Genomic DNA, 12,685 nt, shown 5'->3' on the forward strand with positions numbered 1-12,685 from the left:
AATCTTATCTTTCTTATGCAAATTTCAGAAGAGCATACTTACATGCATAACGTACAACAAGTGAAACTAGGGTTTTCCCCAGCAGCTAGCATATATATATATATATTCGGATTTTCTCAGCTGCAGACGTCCACACCAATTTTTTGGTGCGGATTTCTATTTTTGCACCACTTTCCGATCGAATTTTCTCATCTCCACCGTCTAGTATCTAGATAATATTGTATAGATCATCTCTGCAAAATTTCAGCCAATTTGGTGATCGTTAAGGCCCTCAAACTCGTAAAACAAATGGACGGACTGAATTCTGTTCGGTTGTGTTCATACTAGAAAGACTCGAGTTTGAGGGTCTTAACGATCACCAAATTGGCTGAAATTTTGCATAGATGATCTGCACAATATTATCTAGATACTAGACGGTGGAGATGAGAAAATTCGATCGGAAAGTGGTGCAAAAATAGAAATCCGCACCAAAAACGTTGGTGTGGACGTCCGCAGCCAAGAAGGGCTATAAATATATATATATATATTTTGAGCGTAAAAATGACATAATTAAAGTGCGTAATGGCATGCATGTAGTTATACTTAATTGCGCATTTCTAGCTACTTAATTAACAACACCAGCTTACATATAAACATTATTACACAGTTTTTTTTTATATGCGTGGTAATTAAGGTGAACGAGAGAGAATGAAGTCGCTGTACTACTGAGTCATACTTCCTTTCTTTCTTTTCTTTCTTTTTTTTTTTCATATACGTACGTATTCGGATTAACATACGGTCGAAAATTGTCGTTTAAGATGTTAGCTAGCTCATGAGATATTTGGTGATCGTGCAACTTCACCAAATGGAGTCCAAGTTGAATGGTTGCTCCAGATGCTGTTGTGACTGCGGCATGGAATCCATGATCTGATCCTTAGATGATGATGAAGCTTGCACATTCGACGAATTCATGTTATGATCAGTGCCAAAGTGAGACATTAATCCAGGCTGCCGTTGCTGTTGTTGTTGCGCCTCCATGAAAGATGAGTAATGATCTTCCAGACCAGCTGCTGCATCATCTGATCTAATCGGTTGTTGATAGATGGTACTATTAGTACTAGCACTGTTACTCCTAAGTTGTAATGCCCTTAGTAGCAAGGAGTTCACCGACGAAAGATTCGAGGGACTTAGCAAGCTAGATGGCCATGATCCGAGTGCTGCTGCCGGAAGAATAGCACCACTAGCCGCTGCCTCTCTCGCCCCGAGCCAATTATTCATGTTTAAAGTAGTGTTCATCATGTTAACATCATTATTGATCATCTTACTATCAATAATGTTGTAATTGTTGCCTTGTGGAATTGACATGTTGCTGATGAACCCAGGGCTAGATGAATTTGCAACGTTGTTCATAAAGTTTGGCAACTCCACGTCTCCAAATTCATTTACCATTGAGTTTGTCTCGCCTGGTGAATCGACAGATTGCGGTGAGGAAGACGTCATTTGCTGTGGTTTCTTCAATGCTATGCTCTTCTGAAACACCCTACAAACCACCCATTCTTCCTGCATGCATGTAAAAGCTGGCTAAAATTAGCCCTAGCTCGCAAATAGTTTCAAAGCTAGATTCCATCAGTGTACTGCAAGTAATGTATAAATTAAACTTGTTAATTATATAGAGAGCAAGCCTCTATTATTGGTCTGCCAACCAAAAATGACCTAATTGATCGAGTTCGTTCGTAGATACCTTTGAAGCTGAGGATTTGAAGGGGTGGTGCTTGTTTTCTAGTCTGTATTCGTGCATGACCCAGTTGGTTTTCTCACCCCTTGGAGCTCTACCCTTGTAGAAAACTAGGGTCTTCTTCATCCCAACCAGTACACCTTGACGAAGTATCTCTTTGTCTTTTCCAGTTGTCTTCCAGTACCCAGCTTCTGTGGCTCGGTTGGTCCGAAGTCCAGTTGGGTATTTCCGGTCTCTCAAGTTGAAGAAGTACCACTCTTTCTCTCCCATAGATGCCTTGCCTGCACCCACATATAACAATATAACATAATTCGTTATGCTGTGAATTATAATGCTTCAATTTATTTCAGATCAGTAGTCTATTAACACACAATTTGAAGAAATATGCATAGCATTCCCTCTCTTCTGTAGTCATATATTCAAACGTTCAACATAATATGCATACAGCTATGTATATATACAATTATACATATATATTTGTGCGCGTGTCTATAACTTCTGGTGGTTCGTCAAGAAAAATATAGATATATAAAATGATTAGGAAGAAAGCAAATCTAATTTGATTTGATCAGGAATCAAGAGATGTTAACTGTCGGTTGAAAAGTTAATCATTTTGCTTAATAAGCATTTGAAAGTCATCAATAAACTTAATTACTAGCAAGAAGATTAGGGTTTAGGAAGAACTTGAGAGGATGATCAAAATCATTTCTAAAAGGAAATTGATAAAAATATATGGATCATAGCTAGGCTGTGTGCCAGAGGGTGTATATATAAGTCAACAGACGACAGCATTATTTCCAGCTTAGATATACGTATATATTAGATGAAAATAATTAGAGAAGTTGAGCTTATACAGAAATGCATGATAGTAACAGTAGATCGCAAAAGAAGGAGAATTATGATTGAAAGGCAGATTTCTATCTTCTGCAGCAAAATAAGAACAGAAATGACTACCTGGGAGGTCCCAAGGTTCGCACTTATTGAGATCGACAACAGCTACGGCTTGTGATGTGAAACTAACATCAGAAACCTTGCGACCGAGATAATACGTAATCAGTTCTTCATCTGTAGGATGGAATCTGAACCCTGGAGGAAGATTCTCCTGCATTCTTATACTAGAATATAGACTCGCAATCTACTAAACCAAAACGCTAGAAACCCTTAAGTGCAGCAGTCTCTAGCTATTCGATTCTTAAGAAGCTTGGAGCGCGCGTAGACGACGAAGATAATGAAGAAGATGATGAGGTATTAATGGAGCTGCATAATTCATCCAATCTTGAAGAAGAAGCAGCCATTGTTATTCGCCGGTAGTCGTTTTATATTCTGATAATTACAGCTAACACTTTGACAAAGCCAGTTTTGGTGAAGATGACAAATTTTTCTTCTTATGAAAACTCCATTCTAATTACCAAAACACCACTACGATTACTAAACACGTATTGATTGTTGAACAAGTAAGAGGGTTAGCTCCCATTGACTAAGAATGGTTCCAATATCAAAGTGGATACGAAAATTTCTTTGTCACCATTTGTGTATATATATATATATATATATAATTTTAAGTCCAAGATTTTACAGATTAGTGGCAATTGTTTTCGCACGATTCTCGTGGGTTAAGGGTTCTCTCTGTTACACCAGATTTTGATAATTTCATATGAAACTTAGTTAATTTAGATGTATATTGTATGTGATATGAGATATGATTCAAACTCCAACCACTTTCACCCATTTCTAACCACCCAATCCTAGCCTGGCTACTATACTCGACTACTCCAATGGGAACGTACATATATCTGTGTTTGGATATTTACTACTATCGCTTTCCATTCGTATATATATACTAAACCCTAAAATATTTGTATATATCTATATCTATCTGCTTATACATACACTAGTATTGATCAACACTTTTCTACGCCTCTCGTCATCTCTCATTTTCATGTGATCGTGATTGTAGCATCCTCCTTCAAACTATTTACATATTTAGGTTGCAACTTGCAAAATGATTTTGGTTTGGTAAGCTATCCATAATAGTTAACGATAACCCACCCAAAAACAGCTATAAGAACATTAATTGAAAAGATTTGTCTTAAGCTAGCAAGATTAGTACAAATCTTCGAACACAATGTCTGCAAAATTGGTGTGAGCATTTCACGTTTTCACAATTATAGACGTGGTTGTAGTTAATACGTGTGTGTAAAACATTACGTAAAAGTAAGAACGAGGTGCTTAAATTAGTATGAAACGGTCATTTTCCCTATTATTAATGTAAGAACCAGCTATTAAGTATGTAATAGTACCCCCAAAATCCCATATATCTTGGGTTCTTGGTTTATATATATGATTTGTAGTTCTTCGTTTTCTGGCATTTTTATGGAATATATTGAAGAATTGACAGCTTCAGAGCATCATGTTGATTTCAAATCAATATTTGGTGTGGCTTTAGCTTTAGGCTGCAAGTTTGTGTACTTTTCTGTGATTTATTAATAGGTGAGAAAGTTCACTAGGACTAAGACTAAGAATAAGAGTAAGATTGAGTGGTTAAAATGGTCACCAACCCACACGACTGGGATAGCTGAGCTTGGGTAAGCGTTCTTGTTGGATATATATCATAATTTTCTTCCTTACATCACATTTTGTCTTTCCTAGATTCTCCATCAAATTCAATCCTACCTTGAAACTTTTCATGTAAACAGTAGTAGTATAGTCTCTACTACCACTACTATATATATATATATATATATATATATATATATATATATTCATTTCTTGCTTTCCCAGCTACTGTTTCTAGAAGCATTCATATGTGTATTGATCCACATGCATATTTCTGCATATGTATCTCTCTAGCTTTGATCGATTTCTGGCTTTCTGCATATGTACCTCTCTAGCTTTAATCGATTTCTGGCTTTCTGCATATGTGTTTATATATTTGCCCCAAGTTTGATTACAATATAAGTTGATTATTACATGTCATAGGAGATCTTAATCATTCACATATGAATTCCTTACTTGGCAAACAATTGATACTTATCATACTATCATTACTATGCTAGCAACTTGACCCGATTCCGAGATCAACATGGAAGATGGGGTTATTAAAATTAAGACATTATGGATCACTAAACAAAGGTTAGCTAGCTAGTTATCGATCTCCAATAACACCATCCGGTGAAGTAACAAGGAAAATGAAATGTTTACTTTATTAAGAGTAAGCGCCCAGTCATATTTTCGTTGCGACAAGAGTTTTGTAACCAAAACAAAGATGTTAGATATATCGAAATTTTGTTGAAAGGCCGGTAGAATTATTGGGCTGCTTCAAATCGGGCTTTTGGGCTGCAAAACAAGTTGAGCGCATGTTGTCCAATATGTGAAAACCTTAGGATCTCAAACGTATTCAAAAGCATTTCAAAGATTCAAACCAGAAAAGAATAAGAACAAGAAATTCAAAAGATCATATGGAATTGAATGTTTTAGCACTTAGTTGATAGTATAATGTTGATTATCATCGAGTAGATTCGTGACTCGTCTTGTAATCAACCTCTGAGTTGATGGACAAAGATTTCTGCGGAGAAGGCTTAGTGCCCAAGTTAAAGAGAAAGAAACAACTAGGAAGATTTCCAAAAGAAGCTCCAATTTGACAACATCCCACACCTATCCTTTACAAAAGGCTCTTTTATTCAATTACAATGGTAGGAGGCAAAGAATACTAATACTCCTCAAGCCTCCACTAAACTAGCTAAGATTTCCCTTGGAAAAATTACATAATATCTTAATACTTCTTTTGCAAAGTTGCATGCATACATGCCTACCAAATGCGTGTGGCTCGGGTTTGGTCTCTTCTTTTTAATTTTGTTCTTAGTTAATTGTATTAGTTATTTTGGATATCTTAAACCCTTCTGACCCTTTCATGTAGTATACAGATTAATGAAGGCAAATATTGAAGGTTTTCTACTGTAAAACACACACTATAATACAAGGTTTTTGTACTTTTAATACAAAGCTAGCGCATTACAAATGATTCCATTTGGTTTGTTTTACAAAATGAATGCACATGCAAAATAAGTTTAATACATCCTAAGGTTGACCTAGTTTCAATCTAAGCTACTAAGAAAGCAATTAATCTTAGTGAAAAACCAACAAATGATTTCAAATATATTATCTAGCTCGATAGATGGTTTATATATACAAGGATATTTGTAATCCTCGACTTAAACTTAAATTTTGTTATGATTTTTAAAATTACCAATATAGGTTTTGAGACGATTTTTTTTAAAAAGGTTTTAAGACGATAGGTTTTGACTATATAGTAGGTTATGAGATACATTATTTTATTTAATTAGCAATACATAAAATACGGTTTTTAGTACATTTAGAAGATTGCAGGATACATTAGACATTGGTACAAAAACAAATGAACCAATGAAGAGATTTTACGAAAGCAACCAAAACACACGCTTTAGCTTTTTGAGGGGGTAAGCACTCCACTTTGTTTTTCTTTGCTTTGCTTTGCTTTGTGAAGGAGGAGCCCCATAGAAACTCATTTTGGAGCACCAAAGGGAATTAGAAAATGCCATGTTCAACAGAGGAAGCACTTGCTAGGCTCTTCTACAATACTTCATCCTCCGTCTACCTCCTCCTTCTCTTCCTCTATGTCGCATTCATTGTTCTTGCCAAGTTCTTCTGCTTCATTGGCGGCAACCCAATATTCCCAAGGTCTTACAGTTTACATGCTACTAGCTATATGTGTGTGTGTGTCTACATATATATATAGTTCTCATTCTATCGTAAATCTTCATTCATCTAGTTTTCATGTTGTAATCTGTTGTGTTCTTTTTACAGATACCAGAATGGATACGAAAACTATGTGTTTTCCGATGAAGAAGAGGAGGAAGAAGAAGAGTTAGAAGAAAGGCACAGCTATCATGTTCATGGTCATCATCAGTACTACACTGAAAACGATCATCTGGTGGCCGACATCATTCATGGAGGTGAAGCACTAAAGTTTCTGCCTGATGACAACCTTCAGAGGAATCGGTCAAGTTTTTCTGATCAAGAGTTCATTAGCGCCGGGGAGAGCCTAATTGAAGAAGACCATGATATGTCACAGGGTTCAGAATCAGAACAAGATCATAGTGCAAATGAAATCCCGGTACGAGATACTGCTTCTGTTCGCAATTCTGTCTCGAATGATCGAGTCTGGACCACTTCTCCGATCACCATAGACCTACACAGAGGTGACTTGAGGAGAAAGGACAAAAAATGTGACGGTACGTCACATTCTATAAAGCAACATCCAAGTTTGTTACACTAACTAGTCACATGTAGCACTTCTAATGCTTCCATATACATTCTGCAGTCTAACATTGCTTATGATTCTAAGATTTTCTTGAGCAGATAATCTAGAGGATTCTGATCAGATTACCGAAAACAATACAGAGACACAATTATCTGGGGATGAAAATTTTCTCGTATTTAGGCCGCCCCAGTTGGAGACCAAGAAATTAATCCGAGTTCAAGAAAACAAAGAGCATGAAATTTTTGGTGACTCAACAGTGGGATCAACTTCTAAGAGCTCTTCTGAATGGAGAAGCTCAATCAATTGTTCTGCGACCGAAGATCCATTTTCTTCCTCGTCACGTAGAAGCTGCCCCAAGTGGGAGTCTTACACTGTCTTTCAGAAATATGATGAAGAAATGATGTACCTCGACAGAATTAGTGCCCAAAAGCTCCATGAAACAGGTCATTTCATTTTTCTATATACTTAATCATTAGGTACTAAACATTGTTTAAACGCTTAACTGGACTCTAAGAATCTTTTAACTTTTATTCTTTCAGAATCACTTAGATCTATTCAAGTTTGCCCAAGATCGATTTCAGAGAGGATTGTTCATCGAATCTCATTAGCAACTAAAAGGCCATCTGACGTACGTCACAACCCTTACCACGAACTAGAGGCTGCTTATGTTGCTCAGATTTGCTTAACGTGGGAAGCACTTAACTGGAACTACAAGAAATTCGAGCAAAAAAGGGCCTCGTCGCATCACGATTTTGACCCTGGCTGTCCTGGCAAGATTGCGCAGCAGTTTCAGCAGTTCCAAGTTCTTCTGCAGAGATATGTAGAGAATGAGCCCTACGAGCAGGGCCGGAGACCTGAGATTTACGCTAGGATGAGGCTTTTGGCACCAAAGCTACTTCAAGTTCCAGAATATCGAGGTACTCGTACAGTCAGTTGCTCTTTAACTTCTTTTAATTCATTATGCATGATACCTCTTTTCTTTAACAAACTGAATATGAACTAAAGTTAAAGTTGTAGTTCCATCAAGAAATGCATATTAAAGAGTATAGGGATCAAACAGATTAACTAATGCATTCTTTTGTTTTATTTTTAAGCTTCAGAAGATGATGATGATCATGAAAAGGAAGAAGGTTTTGGCTCGAGAATCTCCTCAGCAGCGTTTCTAATGGTAATGGAAGATGGAATCCGAACGTTCATGGATTTTCTTAAGGCTGATAAAGAGAAACCCTGCCAAAAGTTATCAGCCATGTTTAGGAGAAAACGAAGAAGTTCAGTTGATCCAACTCTTTTAAATCTCATGAAAAAAGTTAACCAAAAGGTAAGTTTAGATACATTAACCACATTAGGTTATGTTATCATTATCAACGATATTATTCACACTCTTAGAAAGTTATCCTGCACTCATTCCGCGGGTGTTTGAAAGTTATAAAATATAAAATTTAGAATACAAAATGACTTTCGAGTGTAAATGACATATACTTAGGTTTTTCATGATTTTAAATTTTCCTCTTTCGTTTCGTGAGCAGAAGAAGATGAAGATCAAAGACCTTCGCCGTTCGCACAAGTGCTTGAGAAAGAAAAGCTTGAAGGTGGAGGAGGAGATGGAGATATTGCTAGGCCTAATTGACCTAAAACTGGTCTCTAGGGTTTTGAGAATGAGTGACTTGAGTGCAGAACAACTGCATTGGTGTGAGGAGAAGATGAGCAAAGTGAGAGTCCTGGATGGGAAATACCAGAGAGATTCCACACCACTTTTCTTCCCAGCACAGTGATCAGTGACCCACCACCAGCTCATGTAAATTGCTTGATGACTGGACAGTGGACATGAGTGCTGAACAAGATGAATATCCTACGTAGGTACCCCTTTTGTAAATTCATATACAAAATCATGGAGCTGCTTAGTCAGGGTAGCAGAGACCCTACGGATCAAAGCAATCACATGTGGAATGACAAGGATTTGGGAGATTTGGAATCCAAGACAGAAGTGTAAAGAGGGTTTATGTGATTCATGAATAATGAAAGTGAAAGAACAAAGAAAGGAACATGAAGATAGAGACGAGGGGGTAAGACTTTAGCTTTAGCTTTAGCTTTTTAATTAGGGTTTATCTAGAACTAGAAGGGGGACTTGAGCTGAATCAAAAGAAGAGCAAGGCTGCAGCTTCAGAGATGCAGTGGGAATAAAAAAAAGGTAGTACGTGTTATACTCGAGGGATAGAAATAAAGTCCAATAAATCAATCAACCAGTTCTAAACATGTATCTAGCTAGGGCATAAATGAGATTAGTTTCTTGACTTTCTAAAGTTGATGATCTTATAGTTGGGCAATCATGTTATGGAAAGGATCTCATTTGCAGCATATATATAGGAATAATTTGGAAACTGTGACATAACATCCCAGATGTCTTAACCTCATTTGTAGTATGTAAACAGGAAAGTTACGTTCTCTTTGGTTTTGATTTTGATTGCTATCTTTGGGGACGTAGCAGTAACAATACTAATCATCCCTGCATACTCCAATCCCTCTACGTACTGTTCCGAACTTCGAAGATATTATTTCCAAGCATTGATAACTAATTTAGCATAGATATTGATCACCACTCAAATATCAAAATACTGTTTGCTAAGAGTTTTGCATATTCGTGTGCTCACGAAAACTATGTCTGTTTTTCATCTCATAGAAGGGATCAAGTTTCCGGCACTATCTTCCACGTAAATATCCAACAAATGAAGTCATTTACTCAAGATGATTGTTTGGAGGTACTGTGTTTTTGATACAGAAGGTCAACTATTCTAAACCAACATGGTAGTTTCATGAATCATGATTCATGACCTAAATATAAAAAGCTGTCGAGATTTTCTGCTACTGAGTATAGATAAACAAGTCCACAATCAAAACAATGCAAACAAAGTTCATGATAATAGTACCTTTGAGAGAATGTAAAGCCAGCTTCGACGGTTGGTGGTCAAGCGATTTCTCACCTTCTTCTATCGTTTCAATTGTTTTGTCTGCGTAAGATCTCTGATTTCTCAGAAAACAAACAATTAATCAAAAACATAGGGTGACTCATTTTGGGCCAACATAGAACATGCCAAAGTATGGGCCGCCTCTATGTAATGTTTGTCATGGTCTACATTTGGGACAGAATCATCTAAGACCTCTACTAAAAATTTGCATACATTTGGATTTTGAGATATGAAATATATATTGTATCCTCTTACAATTATGAACGTGAATCGTAAATCCAAAACAAGCTAAGTACCAAACAATTTGTGATTCTTGAAAAACCTAATTAGCCAAAATAGTATTGAGCAAACCTACGTAGCCACTTCTTCATGGACTCGGCACCTAAACTTTCGAGTAGTCAATCTATGTTTCATTGAGGTCGAGAGTTCGGATTCGACTTCTCACACTACTAGAAAAAAGCACTTAGGAGACGGAATGGTTTCGTCTCTTAAGTAAGAAAATTCGTCTCCTAAGAACTTAGGTGACGGAATGGCCGTCGGCTAAAATCCGTCGCCTAGGAGCGGTGAGGTTGGTGACGGGATGACGGAAAATTGAGTTCCGTCGGCTAAGAATTACTTAGACGACAGAACGGTATCCGTCTCCTAAGTACTTAGGCGACGGATCCCGTTCCGTTGCCTAAGTACTTAGGCGACGGAACTTGGAATATTTTTAAAAAATTCTTTTAATTAATTAAATTTTATTTCTATTATTTTTATTTTTTATTTTCAGATTTTTACTTTTTCTTTCTGTTTCTTTTCCTTTTGATTTATTTTTTTTCTGTCTTAAACCCGGCCACCACCCATTCCACCACCGCCCCAAATCTCACCACCTTTGCTAAACCACCGCCACCTCCGGCAAACATCGATGCCGCCTCACCTAGTCCACGTACGTACTTATTGCTCCGGCCGGGTACGATCTCAACCCACCGTAGACTGTAAATTCCGAAGCGTAATACATGGCGGAGGTTAAGAGCAGACGCGGCTTGCCGCTAGCTTTAGCTTCCTAGTCTAGAGATTGTCTCCATTGCTTGTACAACAGAGTGAGGTTTGACATGTCGACCACGTCAACCAGAAACTCTCAATCCAAGTCGACACCATGGAAGCCGTACTTCCAGGCTATTTCGATGGAGGAGTTGATGAAGACTTGACGGCTCTGTTTGGTGCTAACCAGTGGCGGAGCCAGGATAAAAATGTCACATGGGCTACTGGTAACACATGGAAAAAATTCTTACACTAACAACTTTTTTTAGGAAATGCTTACACTAGTAACTAAGAACTTCATGTAATCGTATTTGTTACGAATTTTGAACGCTACGACCATAGACCTACTCCACTAGAACCGACGGCACCCGATCACTTCACCTTTTATTAGTTCAATTGTAATATTTTCTTCCCCTGAATTGAATGGAGGAACCATGGATCAAAAGGAAAGGAGACTCATGAAAGGAAGAATAGTCAATTTCCAGAAGAAGAGAGGTGCAGTGCAGCAAGTAGTTTGCTGCTACAGGGGATGACTTTTGTTTGACAAGGTTTTGCTTTGTCCTAGTGAAAATCATGAATCTAGCTTTGTGCTGATAATGACTCTTTTAAAACACAAGGAAATGGGAAGTTGCAACGTAACAAGCAGCCAAAAGGATTGAAGGCAAAGCGACATAAAATTGGTGCCCACCTAAAGATCATCCAATCAGCTTGCTGCCCATCGTATGCCTAATATCAGATGTGATGTAGGTTTTTTTCTGAAGTTTCAAAAACTCACCTAGGCTCCAGCCCAGTCAAGACCGGGCTGGCTCCGCCACTGGTGCTAACCATCTCCGAGAACACTGTGGCGTTGTTACAGATACCTCCGATGGAGAGGAGGGTTTTGCGGGAAGAGATTAGGTTGTTGGCAAGAAAGGATGGTGAAGAGATGGTGAACGACGTTGAGTGGTGGTGGAGGAGAGGCAGCGGAAGAAAGAGCAAAGTGGACACTGGTCTAGGCTAGGGAGGTCGACCTTGGAGAAGTGGACGTCGATCGCAGTCTGGGCTAGGGATGTCGGCCTTGGAGAAGTGGACGTCGATCTGGGCTAGGGAGGTTGGCCTTGGAGAAGTCGAAGCCAGTCTAGGCTGGTGGTTGAGATCTGAAAAATTGAGTGGGAGAGAGAGAAGAGCAGACTGAGGTGAAGATCAAAAATTAAGAGTGTGAGAAGGAGGAGTAGAAGAAAGGAGTTTAAATAAACTGGGAACTAAATTTTAAAAAAATTTTGTTTGAAATTTTCTCAAATTTTGGCGGGAGAGTTGACCGCCTAAGTTTTTATAACTTAGGCGACGGAATTGTCTTAATTCGTAGCCTAAGTGATTTAATTTTTTTTTATTAAAAAAATTCTGTCTCCTAAGTAAAATATTCCGTCTTCTAAGTTTTTCTTAGGCTACGGAATGAAATTCCGTCGACTAGGTTTTTCATATTTTTTTTAAAAAACCCGTCTCCTAAGTAGAAAATTCCGTCTCCTAAGAGGAACTTAGGCTACGGAACGGAATTCCGTCGCCTAAGTGGTTACTATTTTTATTTTTTATTTTTTTAAAATTAATTTCGTCTCCTAAGTAAATGGTTCCGTCTCTTAAGTAACACTTAGGAGACGGAAGACTATTCCGTCGCCTAAGTGACCACTTAAGCGACGGAAAAGAGTTCCGTCT

The 12,685-nt window shown here is 37.9% G+C and overlaps 2 protein-coding genes across 2 annotated transcripts; one reads left to right on the top strand and one right to left on the bottom strand.

The window, feature by feature from the left end:
- Window positions 1-556: 556 nt before the first annotated feature.
- On the bottom strand, window positions 557-3,033 carry LOC101296205 (protein CUP-SHAPED COTYLEDON 1-like). The gene is made up of 3 exons (XM_004300475.1): window positions 2,669-3,033; window positions 1,721-1,995; window positions 557-1,539 (listed from the first exon to the last, which is right to left on the bottom strand). The coding sequence occupies exons 1-3, from the start codon at window positions 2,820-2,822 to the stop codon at window positions 838-840; spliced, it is 1,131 nt and encodes a 376-aa protein (XP_004300523.1). The 5' UTR covers window positions 2,823-3,033; the 3' UTR covers window positions 557-837.
- Window positions 3,034-6,284: 3,251 nt separating this feature from the next.
- On the top strand, window positions 6,285-9,227 carry LOC101313996. The gene is made up of 6 exons (XM_004301779.1): window positions 6,285-6,430; window positions 6,557-6,984; window positions 7,112-7,456; window positions 7,553-7,930; window positions 8,108-8,331; window positions 8,540-9,227. The coding sequence occupies exons 1-6, from the start codon at window positions 6,285-6,287 to the stop codon at window positions 8,783-8,785; spliced, it is 1,767 nt and encodes a 588-aa protein (XP_004301827.1). The 3' UTR covers window positions 8,786-9,227.
- The last annotated feature ends 3,458 nt before the right edge of the window (window positions 9,228-12,685 follow it).

This window comes from Fragaria vesca, linkage group LG5 (assembly GCF_000184155.1).
Source record: "Fragaria vesca subsp. vesca linkage group LG5, FraVesHawaii_1.0, whole genome shotgun sequence".
NCBI lineage: Eukaryota > Viridiplantae > Streptophyta > Magnoliopsida > Rosales > Rosaceae > Fragaria > Fragaria vesca.

What these genes read in the sequence shown, in the direction of transcription:
- LOC101296205 (XM_004300475.1), bottom strand. Translation starts at nt 2,822, where the DNA reads ATGCAGGAGAATCTTCCTCCAGGGTTCAGATTCCATCCTACAGATGAA. An exon ending in CGAACCTTGGGACCTCCCAG is followed by an intron (nt 1,996 to 2,668) that starts GTAGTCATTTCT and finishes ATGTGGGTGCAG; the next exon opens with GCAAGGCATCTATGGGAGAG. An exon ending in TCAAATCCTCAGCTTCAAAG is followed by an intron (nt 1,540 to 1,720) that starts GTATCTACGAAC and finishes ACATGCATGCAG; the next exon opens with GAAGAATGGGTGGTTTGTAG.
- LOC101313996 (XM_004301779.1), top strand. Translation starts at nt 6,285, where the DNA reads ATGCCATGTTCAACAGAGGAAGCACTTGCTAGGCTCTTCTACAATACT. An exon ending in GGCAACCCAATATTCCCAAG is followed by an intron (nt 6,431 to 6,556) that starts GTCTTACAGTTT and finishes TTCTTTTTACAG; the next exon opens with ATACCAGAATGGATACGAAA. An exon ending in TGAAAAAAGTTAACCAAAAG is followed by an intron (nt 8,332 to 8,539) that starts GTAAGTTTAGAT and finishes TTTCGTGAGCAG; the next exon opens with AAGAAGATGAAGATCAAAGA.